The 12,995-nt window shown below is 33.7% G+C and overlaps 2 protein-coding genes across 3 annotated transcripts; both read left to right on the top strand.

Annotated features, from left to right (window-relative positions):
- Positions 1–837: 837 nt before the first annotated feature.
- LOC778072 (transcription factor MYB61) lies at positions 838–3,131 on the top strand. 2 transcript variants are annotated; one of them, XM_006605710.4, is made up of 4 exons: positions 838–967; positions 1,155–1,374; positions 1,484–1,613; positions 1,740–3,131. In XM_006605710.4, exons 2-4 carry the CDS (start codon positions 1,242–1,244, stop codon positions 2,761–2,763), a joined length of 1,287 nt encoding a protein of 428 aa, XP_006605773.1. In that variant the 5' UTR covers positions 838–967; positions 1,155–1,241; the 3' UTR covers positions 2,764–3,131. The 2 variants fall into 2 exon arrangements, with proteins under 2 accessions (XP_006605773.1, XP_003555168.1); XM_003555120.5 differs by lacking the exon at positions 838–967 and having other exon boundaries at positions 1,008–1,374.
- Positions 3,132–8,911: 5,780 nt separating this feature from the next.
- Positions 8,912–11,194, top strand: LOC102669742 (replication protein A 70 kDa DNA-binding subunit C). The gene is made up of 10 exons (XM_041013549.1): positions 8,912–9,052; positions 9,130–9,397; positions 9,487–9,571; positions 9,723–9,850; positions 9,927–10,017; positions 10,117–10,278; positions 10,506–10,574; positions 10,646–10,766; positions 10,867–11,037; positions 11,126–11,194. Exons 1-10 carry the CDS (start codon positions 8,912–8,914, stop codon positions 11,192–11,194), a joined length of 1,305 nt encoding a protein of 434 aa, XP_040869483.1.
- Positions 11,195–12,995: the final 1,801 nt, after the last annotated feature.

Genomic DNA, 12,995 nt, shown 5'->3' with positions numbered 1-12,995 from the left:
GATGTCAAAAGCAAATTAGCATTCGTTCCCAAATGATGAAACTTTTCCAAACGATCATGGTTTTGAAAAACCATCCCAAAAAGCCAAAAAGAAGAGAAGGGCAGTTTTCTACATAGGGAACCTGGCTGGCAGAAAAAAAAGTTAGTCAAGAAAAGGAAAGGGCCATAGAGTTTTCAATTTTTTTTATGTAATTGCCAAAGGGGAACAAAAGAACCTAGAGAAGGTTCTGTTATCATCAATTTAATGCAGTATGCTTTGTTTTGCACACCTTGCTACTCTCAGACTTTACTTGTCTATGAGAATTTTGCCCTTCTCAAACCATGTGGTTTAATTTATACTTCATGTTTCCACTCTTGGAGTAGGTTTAGCCTAGCAAAGCCACTCCTTCAATTTCCATACATAGTTCTTTCATCCATGACTGTCTCTCTTCTTGCTATTATATTATATCATGTGAGAATGGGGACGTTTCGTCACACTTGAGAAGTTTCAAACACACGAGACTAGAATTTAAAACTCTCAGCTCTAAGCAGCATGGTCCATAACCACCTAGGTCGGTGAAAAGTAAGAACCCTCTTAACTAGCTTTAATTTGTAGCATATGGCAATTACCAAAAATTGGTATATGCAGTCACATGAGGATGAGAACTACTTTGTTGTTAAAAAAATTGAGATCTCTTAAGAAAATGCCAATTATATGGGACATATGTATGAAACTAACTATTTATATACATACAAATCAAACTAAATTGTATAAATAATCTTGTGCATTACTCTCTTGGATAGAAACAGTGGGAGAATCAGGACCGTCCAAACATGATGACCCAGATGGTGGGACCAAGGTGATTATGTGGATTGTCCCGTGAAGAACGGAGAGGAGCCCAGTTCAGGAAAGTTGGATATAAGTTTAAATATTAAAAAAAAAAAGAATGGCACTGTCCAATCAGCTCTTTGGTACAACTTTCTCCTCTGTAAGGCTCTCTCCTATTTATTTGATTCCCTATCATGCTGCCATTTTATTTTCCCAACTTTGCTTGTCTAACCATAATAATAATAATAATCCAGTTTAACTAAAGTCTGTCTTCATAACTCTTCCCCTCACCCCACCAAAACACCCCTTTAGTTAGTTTCCTAGGTATTAATTCTTCTTCCACGTAGGTTTAATTTGGAGGACACAAGAGTTTCCAAAGCATCGATCATTCCATTGGTGGTGGATTGAAAGACTTGGTGAGTGACGTTGTACACATGGGAAGACACTCTTGTTGCTACAAACAGAAGTTACGGAAAGGCCTTTGGTCTCCAGAGGAAGACGAGAAGCTGCTGAATTACATCACCAAACATGGTCATGGATGTTGGAGCTCGGTTCCCAAACTAGCTGGTATACACATATATAATATTGTTTGTTTCAACTTTCAACACTTCATTAATTGATGTTGTAGTTGTGCACTATGAAGTACAATTCACAACCTTAATTGTAAACATGCCAGGTTTGCAGAGATGTGGCAAGAGCTGCAGGTTGAGGTGGATAAATTACCTGAGGCCTGATTTGAAGAGAGGAGCATTCTCACAACAGGAAGAAAACATGATTGTTGAACTTCATGCAGTTCTTGGAAACAGGTATAGTTTTAGTTATGTAGTTATATATCTCACACAAAGCCCTCTTTTTTAACGTACAGTTATTACTTTTGACTTTTGTGCTTCTATTCTATGTATGGTTGTTTTATATATTTTTTGCTTTATCAGGTGGTCTCAGATTGCAGCACAGTTACCAGGAAGAACAGACAATGAGATTAAGAACCTATGGAACTCTTGCCTGAAGAAGAAGCTGAGGCAAAGAGGCATTGACCCAAACACCCACAAGCCACTCTCTGAGGTTGAGAACGAAAAGGACATGATGCCACCCTCAACCGACAAAAGCACTCAGAAAGCGTCTGTGGGATCCAATGAAGTGAGTCTGGTTGATCATCACCAGCAACAACCAAAAATCATGCCTAATTCATCATCAGAGAGATACCCTCTTGAAGTTTCCACAACTAGTTCCACCCAGGAACTGTTCCTAGATAGGTTTGGTACCCCCACCACCTGCCACCACCACCACAACAACAACAACACTTCTGATGTTGTAGGATCATACTTCTCCTTCCAGCACTTGAACTATGGAACAACAACAAACATGTCCCTCTCTGCAAACCCCAACGCCTCTCTTTGTTTTGTTCCAGCCTCCACTTCTTCAGACCTTAATAACAATTCCACCATAACCTCCTCCATGCTCCCTTCAATTTTCCCAACACAACACGTGAAGCTCCAATCTAATAACAACAACCCTTCCATTTCATCTGATGGGGTTCAAAACTGGGAAACAAGTAACTTAAATAACAGCAACAGCACAAACAAAAACAATGGGAGTATGCAGTTACAAAGCTGCACAAACTTCATTGACAACACGTGGGGGGTGGGAGAGTCTATGAAGGTTGTTAACATCAACAAAGATGCTGATCAAATGCCTCTACAAGCAGAACAAGAAGATCTGAAATGGTCTGAGTATCTTAATACCCCGTTTATTCTGGGAAACAACACAGCGCAGAATCATCAAATTCATACCTCTCAATCTATCTATAGTGAGGTTAAACCAGAAACAGGTTTCATAACAGACGAGTCATGTGCTACATGGCACCATTATCAGAATCAGACACCAGCTTTTCAACTTTCCGATATATATAGCAAGGATCTGCAGAGATTTTCAGTGACTTTCGGACAAACCCTGTAACGTGTGTGTACGTAATATATGTGGAAAATTCAATTCAACGAAAGAGACAAAGATGTTGCCGACTTAATTTTCCAATATGATGATCCAGGTCAGAATTTTCTCTCGTGAGTTCTGACCACAGGTGTGTGCCGTTAAAAAAAATACTTTCTTTCTTTCTTTCCATATTGTATATTTTGTTACAGTGTAATATTTGTGATTAATTCCAGCTTCTTATTCCACCCACCATTTTGTTAATCAAACATATATAGAGGCACTACTGCTGAATAAGGCTTGTTCCAATCCAAGGCTTACAAAATATTCTTCAGTTGTTAATTATGGATGTGTAACTCGTGTTGTGTGTATACAAATTGACAGCATTAATTGTTTTATATATTTCTACTTTCATTCAAGTTTCAATGTTGTTATTTTGTACCTAGATCGAGTTGAACAGTTGATATTGCATTAGTTCATGGAGCGTGCGTGTGACTAAATAGTTTCAAATCCTAATATCTTTTAGATGTCCGGGATTTGTTCTCTTCTCTCTTTTTACACAGTCAGCTTTTCACTTGATCCTTTTCAAATTGAGAATCCATTGAATTTCTCATCTTTCTTTTCTCCCTCTCTCACTATCAAAGCACCAGGGACCCTATTTCTTAAATGGGTGTCTGTCACTGTCTCCTACAGATAGAGATTGTTTTCACTTTTTGAAAGTCCTGAGCACACACACTTTCCCTTCCCCTCTCAATGACTCAAGACAAGAAAGTATGCAATAGTTGTCTTCCTTTGATTTACCTCTTTCAAAAGGGTCATCTACTTGTACACACCACATGCCACACACACAGAGACTTGGATATATAGATTTGATTACCAACTCCAACAGTTGTAGGCACTAATAGCCACAAAGAGGCAAAAAAACCACACAGCAATTTTCTGCCACACCACCGACTAGTTAAAGGCCACAAAAAGAACATATTTAACAGCTTTCTTCGGTTAACATCTTCGTACGGACGCAGTGAAGAATGAAGGGAAAAAGGAAATGGATTCATAATTCAGTATTAGATTAGAGGATATTTTGTTTATTGTTAGTATATTGGGAAGTGACACAAATTGTGCCAATTTAAAACAAAAGGATTCTGTGTGAATGTCCTTAGCGATGTGGGCCTATTCCTCTTAAAAGCTTCGCACCAGATCACGGGTCCCTCAGAGGGCATCTACTTGCTACTGTTTCTGAAAATGAAAGTATATAGCAAGATAAAAATAAAAGAGGGGATGGGGTGTTCACTTCACACAGACATGACAGAAATCACCGAGAGAAACAACATGAAAACGAAAGAAAAGCAAGCATCATTCACGTAGAACTTGTTCTGAAGAAGCACCCCCCACCATAGAAACAAGTATATTTTTCCTTTTTTTTTTCCTTTCAAAGTAGTGAAATAGTGTTGACCAATACTCATCCAACATTCATTAAAAATTGAGTTGCCTACAACAAACCTTTGACGTCATAAAATTCTCATTAAATATAATAATAAGAATACTAAAAAAAATTGAATTAAAAACTTTGTGCGAGTCGAATAGAATAATTACTATAGATAAATTTTTTTATCATTTATCTTTAAATATTTAACACAATTACGTATCTAAAATTTGAATTAAATTAAAATAATCTTAGCGTTAGTTAATATATATGCTTTGAATTAAATTAAAATAGTCTTAGCGTTAGTTAATATATATGCTGCTAGAAAGTAAATAATAGTAATAATAAAGTTGAGGATAGCAACTAGTGAGAAACCCAGTGACTAGAGAAATAAGTATGTAGAAAGTCATAATCACAGATACATATACTTATATTATATTTAACCTTTGACCAGCTGCAAGATGAAAACTAGTATCAAAGCAAAATATTATTGGCTACTCGATCTTTTATTTTGCAATTGGCATCAACAAAGAAGCTTAACTCAAATAGCTTAGAAGCATCCGTGACAGTGATTTCTTTTTCCCTTTTAGCACAAAATTCCTCCAATTACCTGTCAAAAGGCTAATATTTTACAAGTTATCTTGCCATTAGGAAGAAGAGATTCATACGTCGTATTAATTAGATATGTCTCTATTATTATAGCGGAAAATGGAATATCTTTGAAATATTAGGATTTGCTTATTCATACATTAGGACAATATATTCACTCGCAGCCCCGTTGATAGTCCATGTGCACACAAATACAATAAGTCTTCTCGGTCATTAAATATTTCCAAGCTTATTATTTCTTTAATTTGCGGGAGATAGTGATGGTACGTTTACAATCTCCATGCATGTGAAACAAATAATTGGGTCTATTTGCTGGGGCCCTACAATCATCAGTGCACAGGAACAGAACAAAAATCCTGAAGAGGATAATGGGGTGGTGGCTATGCAATCCCAAGTTTGATCCCCTCGTAAAATATTCATGTACTAGTTAATTAAACAGGCTTCATAAAGTTTTTTTAGTTTTCAAAAATAATTCTTTGCACTCATATAATTGAGTGAGGAACAAAATATATTTATATGCGTCTGTTTACTATTCATGTAGTGATTAATAAAAAGGCAAGGACAGCAAACTAATAAACAAATTGTTGATTATGATCATAATGATTGAACTGATAATGACGGTGTTCATGAAGCTATATAATATATAGCCTTATCAATAGACTTGTTCTGGGTGACAGATAATTTGTGAATAGTTTTGAGAAAGTGAAGGAGAATGAACAACACAATGACCAATCAAATGTGAACTCTCAAAGCGGACACTGAAATTATTTTTCATCTCAATGTCTCTTTCTCTCTCTCGCTCTCTTTGCTAAACTTAATGCCTCTTCTATATTTTAAAAATACATCAAATATATAGTACCATTTATTTGTGTTTTTTTCTTTCAAAAACCTTTATCAAATGCTAATTTATCCTCCATTTGTTTGAATGGAGTGAAAATGAGGGGAGAAAATTTTAAGGTCAACTTTTTTTCTTCAACTGAAAAAACCAAAACATCATTATATGTGTTTTGTCTCTTTTTTTCTTCAAACATAATAGGAAGGAACGAACGAACACAAGGTTTAATAATTTTTCACCTTCACATTTTCATTCAAAATTGATAGACTTTGGACATTGGAGCCTACTAGGTTATTAGTTAACTCATTATTGAACCATACTGACCACTGCAAAATCATGGCACTGTTAGAGTTGACTCCCTTCCAGAATTATAGTTTGAGTAATCTATATTGGCAAGTATTTGCAGTCCTTATTATATTTTTCTTTTATAATTTATTAATGAATTTCCAATTTTCAAAATAAATATTATCATTTTTAATTTTTTTATTATGAACCCATTCCGCCATTAATATAATATTTTGTACTTATTTATGTGCCAAACTATAAACTTCTAAAATTCATATTGTTCTGGTCCTTTGGACCTGTCCTAACCAAGGTCTGACCAGGCCAATAGGCCCAAACCAGTTACAAAATAGTCATCCCCGGCCAATAGATCCAAGCCAACAAAAATAAATAAAAAAATAATTATCATAATATTAGTACTCTATTTTATGTACTCTAATAATAAATTTTAAATATGTTAGTATATATATAAAAAATATATAAGATAATTATGATTATATATATATATATATATATATATATATATATATATATATATATATATATATATATATATATATATATATATATATATATTATAAGTGTCTTATTGAACTTTTTTCTAAAAAAAATACTTATGAGATTGTGTATGGGAGTGGCATTGGGGGCAGACACATGTAATAGTTACATTTTACCCACTTCATTAGATAAATATTTGTTCATTTCCCTTAAGCAGATACATGTAGATTTTTTTTAATATCAGGCAATATCCGTGGGCACACATGAATATTTTGTAAAAAAATAGTTTAAAAATATTTTAACAAACACTTTTGTTTTAATTTTATTTATTTTAATATTTTCTCGAAAAATAATTTTAATTTTTATAACTAAAGTTATTCAAATACTCTACAATCTACACAATTAAAAAGGCCCATAAATAATTTTAAATAAATAAATAAATTTTGTGAACTCCAAACAAAATTATCTAAAAATTATTCTATAAAATATAAACTCAAATAAAAATACACTAAAATATATGTCCAAATAAAACTATACTCCATAACATGTGTACAAATAAAAATGTTTATGTATTTAAGCTTGGTAAAAAAAATAAAGAATATTTAAATATTTTAATATTAACGGATAACACATATATGCAGGTACGAGTACCATAATATTTGCTACCGTGTCCGTTAATTAACGATAGTAAAAATACATATATGAGTGTACTCTTTACCCACAAGTATCCGCTAAAGATACTCATTTAGTCTCTGCTCTGAATTTTATCAACAAATATCAGTGGCTGTGATTTTCTTCGTCATTCTTAGTTGTGCATACTATCAATATCTATATACTAAAACTGAAGTATGTGGAATATACTAAAATACCCATGGTTGAGAGCTTGACAGCTGTCCAATTTTTTGGTTTTTTGGTCATTTATGCCCCCTCTAGGTTGGGTTGGTTTTCTGCCACCTTGTTGCCATGTGTTATTTTGTGGTTATATGGTTATGGTTTTAAGCCACGTAGCTTGGTGTGTTGTTGAGTGATTAGATTGTCGTTTCCAGTTTTGGTGGTTGGTGGTGTACGTGGCTTCTTTTCTAGCGTTTTTGAGTCTTTTCACTAGCAAGTTCCAAGTTGCTGATTTATGCTGGGTTTGCATTGTTTCTTCTTGATTTTGATGTCCTGTTCGGTTTCACTTTTTTCATTTGTTTTTAGTTGGCTTCCGTCTTCAATATACCTGTTCTGTTGTTTAGCATTTTGGCGTGAGGCCATGGTTTCTAGTTCGTGATTTCCGTTCTTCTGTGGTTGAAGGTTCGAGTCAGTTTTTTGTTGTTTCGTGGTTTTGGTCTGTGCTTGTTTATGTTCTTCTAGCACGTGTTCTGTTCTGTTGTTTATTATTAACAAATTCTTGCTTTTCTTTTCGTTGTCTTGCATTTGTCAATTGTTCTTTGGATTGCATTTACATGGTTTTGGATTGATCATATTATTCCTTTAGAGCTATAATTCTTTGGTTCTGTTCTTTTGCTTTTTGCTGAGTTGGCTATTTTGTTTTTTGTCTCTTTTCACTGGCTTCGATGGTTGGATTGTATTTACATGGTTTTTGATTAATCATATTATTGTTCGTCTGTTGTGCATGTGTGTTTTTTTATTAACCATATTATTGTTTGTCTGTTGTGCATGTGTGTTTTTGTCAGGTTTTTGTTGTTTGGTGATTTTGGTTTTTGCATGTTTATGTTCCTCTAGCACGTGTTCTGTTCTCTTTTTTATTATTTACAAATTCTTGGTTTTCTTTTTGTTGGCTTCCATTTGTCTGTTGTTCGTTGGATTGCATTTGCATGGTTTTGGATTGATCATATTATTCCTTTAGAGCTATAATTGTTTGGTTCTATTTTTTTGCTGTTTGCTGAGTTGGGTATTTTGTTTTTAGTCTCTTTTCACTGATTTCGATGGTTGGATTGCATTTTCATAGTTTTTGATTAACCATATTATTGTTTTAGAGATATAGTATTTCGGCTTTGCTTTTCTATTGTTTGCTGACTTGCCTATTTTGTTTTTGAGTTGAGGTTGTTACATGTATTGGCTGACTAGATTAATTGATAGTCTAATACTTTTTGTGGTATGTTGGCATTGATGGAAATCTTATTGCATGTGTGTTTTAAGGATGGGTTGATATTCTGTTTTTCAAAAGTAAAACTTTGTTGTGTTTGTTTTCGGCCCTTCCATTTGTTTGTTGATGGTTGCAATATTATTTGTTCGGAGATATAATTTTTTGTTTCTGCTTCTCTGCTATTTGCTGATTTGGCTTTTCTTTTTTGGTTCAGGTTGTTGCATGTATTGCCTTAGTAGTTCAACGAATAGTATCATAGTTTTTATGCTATTTTGTCATTGATTGAAATGTTATTGCATGTGTCATTTAAGTCTGTGTTGCTATTCTATTTTTTGTTAGCATAATTTTCTATTCTAAATTGACCATCATTCTTTACATAGCATTTGCATCATTTTGGATTTATTACATTTTTCATTTAGAATTGGTAGGTCTATGTAATTTTATGGCGAGGATTCCTAACAAGATTAGGTCTATTGATGGATCAAAAGAGACACTTAAGCTTGCTGTTAGAATCACCGATCTTTGGTTCGTTGGGACTCCCAACAAGTCTGAGCAAGCGGAAATGGTTTTTGTTGATTCTGAGGTATATTTTGTGCTCTCTATTTGATTGTTGGATTGTTGTTCATATCATTTATTGATTATATAGTTTGCATATTTCAGGGTGATCAAATTCATGCTATTTGTAAATCGGACCACCTCAAGTCTTGGAAAGCTGATTTGAAAGAGAATTGCACTTATGTTATGCATAATTTCAAAGTTGTCAAGAATAATGGTCAATTTAGAGTGTGCGAACATGAGTACAAGTTATTTTTTATTGGAGTGACGGTTGTTAGAGAAGCTGATTTGCATGAACTGCCTTTTAAGGAATTTAGATTTGTTGAATTTGCAAATGTCGTTGCTGGCAATTTTGTGTCTAGCCTGTTGGTTGGTGAGTACAGTCACAATTTGTGCTTTCATTTTGATCATAACTTCTTTGGGTTTTTTTCAATGACCTATTTTCATTTCTGGTGGTTTAAGATATTATTGGGGTCGTTGATCAAGTGGTCTTTCGGCATGTTTCATCAAAAAATACCAGGGTTGTTTTTAGAATGAAGGATTTGAGGTTATGGTTAATCACAATTATTGCTATCTCCTATGTATATTTGGTTATTTAGAGTTTATTTTGTCGAGGATTTTATTTGTCATTTTGCATGATGCTTATGTCTATTTTATCCTTATGAGGTGATGGATGTAATGTTGTTTCTTTGCTGTAGTGGTGAAATTTTGTCTTGCACACTTTGGGAGAATTACTGTATTCAGTTCCTATCCTATTTGAATGAACGTGGGGATGATGGGCCGATGGTTATTATATTGACACATGCCAGAATAAAAGATGCGCATGGTAAGTATGATATTCTATTTACTGATTTGGATACTCAACAGATGAGTTTTGTCGTTGTTGTTCTTGGCATTTACAGGAAGTTATCCAGCTTCAGTGATCAATTCCTTCAAGGCGTCAAAACTATTGATTAATGATCCTATATTGGAAATTCAGGAATTTAAAGAGAGGTATTTTGCTTATCATCTTTGCTTTGTGGCTGTTAAATTCATGTGTCAATTGTCTTGAGTGTTTTCTATTGCTTTTTTCTATTTATTCGATTGCCTTAGGCTTTTAGATTTAGGTGTTGAGGTGACTCCAGTTTTACTACCTGGCGATCAAGCAAGTTCACAAATTTCAGGGGGAAGCCAGCTATCATCAAAGGATTTGTTTCTTTCAAAAGCTGAAGTCAAAACTATTTTTGAGATCAATGGCATTTCTGAGGTGGACCTGTTATCTGTGTTTATTTTGTATTCATTGCAATTGGAAGTCGAATTTGCCTAGATTTGTTCACATCCATATATTATAGCTAATGTGTCTAACAATGGCATTTTATTGTTGCCAATTTGATTGTTATGGTTTTTTTAAAGGACGTTGTTTGTGTTACGGTGGGGACTATTAGCAAAATAGTCATGGATAACCATTCATGGTGTTATCCAGCTTGTGTTCAATGTCATAGGAAAACTGACATCCAAACAGGACCATTCACATGCGGATGTGGCAAGGATAATGATCAGCCTGTTCTGAGGTAATTGGAGTTTTAGTCCATTAGCATGTTTTATTCAACATTTTGTATTTGACTAGCATCTAAATTGGTAGGTATAGAGTTGAAGTCATGGTTACCCAAAACAATGAGAGTAGCAAGTTTTTGCTCTGGTACCGTGAATGTGCTGAATTGATTGGTGAAACAGCTGATGATGTGAATAGGGTCAAGATTGAAGTATGTTCATGCCTTATTATATGCTGCTTCTCATTTTATGTATTATATTTTGTTCTTGGATTGTAACTAGCAGCTGGTGGATTTGTCCTGTTTCTGGCAGGATGGTGATCTTGATTTGAATGCTTCCCCTCAAGCACTCGACAAATTGTTGGGTCATGTGTTTGCTTTTAAGGTCAGGATTCAATCAAAATTCAAAAATGCAGTTGTTCTTAGATACTCAAATGACCTAGATTTGATCAATGTTGTTCTCGAGATGCTGCCTGATAATGAGGTGTTCTTTTCTGATATCTATTTTAGTCGTTGTTGTCATAATGATATGATTCATAAGTTTGACTATCATCAACTTATATATGATGCAGGCATGTTCCAAAATAGATCCTTCCAATGTTGATTGCAATAATACTACGCATGTTGAATGTGTAAGTTAATGTTGTTGTCATGAACATCGATATGTTATATTGTTTTTTATTTACCAGTTTATGCTTTATGCAGTAATCTCTGTCTGTCACAACTGACCATGATCCGGTTGCCGGATTCCCTTTAATGCCCAAAAAGCGGATGTCATCTGATGAAGTTGATGATGAGTTAGGGAGCTCGCAAATTTCCTCAGCCCAACTATTATCTAACAAATTAACAAGACATTCTCATAAGAGCCAATTTAGCTTATTCTAGATTCTTATTGTTGTGTTTTCACGGTGCTATTAAAATATTGTCATATTGAGCAGGCAATTATGTAGTTTTCGTTATCACTGCATTTGACAATTCCCTTGGCTTTTTTTTCCAGCATGTTAATGCTTTGAACATTTGAAAACCGGTTTTTTTGGATTCATGCTTTTAGACGTTCTAAATTGAGATCTGTCCATATTATGTGTTCCTACTGTAGTATTGCAAGTTTTCTTATATTAAATATGGCACTAAAAACAATTGATTTTCCCAGTATTCATTGTTTGGTTCTCCTCGATACAATTGAACTGTTGTTTATCATACCTTTGATGGTCTATATGGTTCTAACAAATTAATGGAGGAGTTAGCCTAAATAAAAAAAACGGTGAAAGAGATAAATTGATGCTCAAATAACATCAAATATTAAAAACAACCAAGGAGGAAAATTTATAGCTACATTGGCGATCATGTTGATACTCGATATTCTCATATTCTTAATTTGTTTCTTGGTTAACTGCTTAATGAATTCCATTCCCATTTGAATTGCGTGAAAATAACAACAAAAAAAACCAGATTAAGAAAAAAATAGAATGCAGAGGATTGTGTTAAATTTTTAGTTTCAGTTTTCCTTCTCAATCGAGGTGCTCTTTAAATTAATAAAAGTTTCTATCCTGATATCATATTTCCTCATTTAGAATGTGTTTGCCATGAATGTTATCACTCCATTTTTTTTAGCTATCACTGCTTTGCTAAAATCATGTGTTCGATATTTCAATTGCAATTTTTTAGTTCATTGATGGCTTACGCAACTATAATCTTGATTTTAACTACAGCAAAGTAGAACTATATAAAACAGATCTAATCTATGGCCAAGAGAAATCAAAGAAAAATTTGTAATGTGCCAAACAAGGTTACATAATGCCAAATAAAAGATGTAAAATAGAAATTTCATATTTTAAGTTGAACACATGAGCTAATAGATTTGAGCGTACAAATTAAACAAATTTATGTTAGTGAATGCAAAATTCATCAATATATATACAATGTCTTCCATTGCAAACTTAGTAGCAGTTACAGAAGTCAATATTTTCGCCAATGACTATGATCATTTCTACCTTACCTATTTTCAATTATGGCCTTGGTTTGTGTGTCTAGATTGACACCAGAGTCCTAAATAGACAATATCTTTCATTGCAAGCTTAGCAACAGTCCCAAAACCCAATTTTTCCCGAAACCAAGTGTCATGATTTCTATATTACCAATTTTACTAGCTGTTAATGTTGCATCATAGTTTTGCTATGTCATCTACCTTTGGTCTCATCTCTTTACCTTACAATTCAATCAATTCTATCATTACCCTTTTTCAATATACAAAATTAGCAACATGCAAACATATCTAATCCAGGAAATTCCACCACTAATAGTCAGCCTATAATCCATAACCAATGAAATGCGTCATCTCCGATTTATTCCATCTTCTAATTTTATTGTAGTTTCTGCAGATTTAAAATAAGCATTTGGTTCTTTGTTTGAACATAAATCTATTGTTTAGTTTATAATTCACTC

This window comes from Glycine max, chromosome 20 (assembly GCF_000004515.6).
Source record: "Glycine max cultivar Williams 82 chromosome 20, Glycine_max_v4.0, whole genome shotgun sequence".
NCBI classification, from domain to species: Eukaryota; Viridiplantae; Streptophyta; class Magnoliopsida; order Fabales; family Fabaceae; genus Glycine; species Glycine max.
This window is presented reverse-complemented; position numbering and strand designations above follow the sequence as displayed.

Excerpts from the sequence above, each read along its gene's own strand:
- LOC778072 (XM_006605710.4), top strand. The coding sequence starts at position 1,242 with ATGGGAAGACACTCTTGTTGCTACAAACAGAAGTTACGGAAAGGCCTT. Across the intron at positions 1,375-1,483 it reads CTCGGTTCCCAAACTAGCTG|GTTTGCAGAGATGTGGCAAG; the intron begins GTATACACATAT and ends TAAACATGCCAG. Across the intron at positions 1,614-1,739 it reads CATGCAGTTCTTGGAAACAG|GTGGTCTCAGATTGCAGCAC; the intron begins GTATAGTTTTAG and ends TTGCTTTATCAG.
- LOC102669742 (XM_041013549.1), top strand. The coding sequence starts at position 8,912 with ATGGCGAGGATTCCTAACAAGATTAGGTCTATTGATGGATCAAAAGAG. Across the intron at positions 9,572-9,722 it reads TTTAGAATGAAGGATTTGAG|TGGTGAAATTTTGTCTTGCA; the intron begins GTTATGGTTAAT and ends TCTTTGCTGTAG. Across the intron at positions 10,018-10,116 it reads ATTCAGGAATTTAAAGAGAG|GCTTTTAGATTTAGGTGTTG; the intron begins GTATTTTGCTTA and ends CGATTGCCTTAG.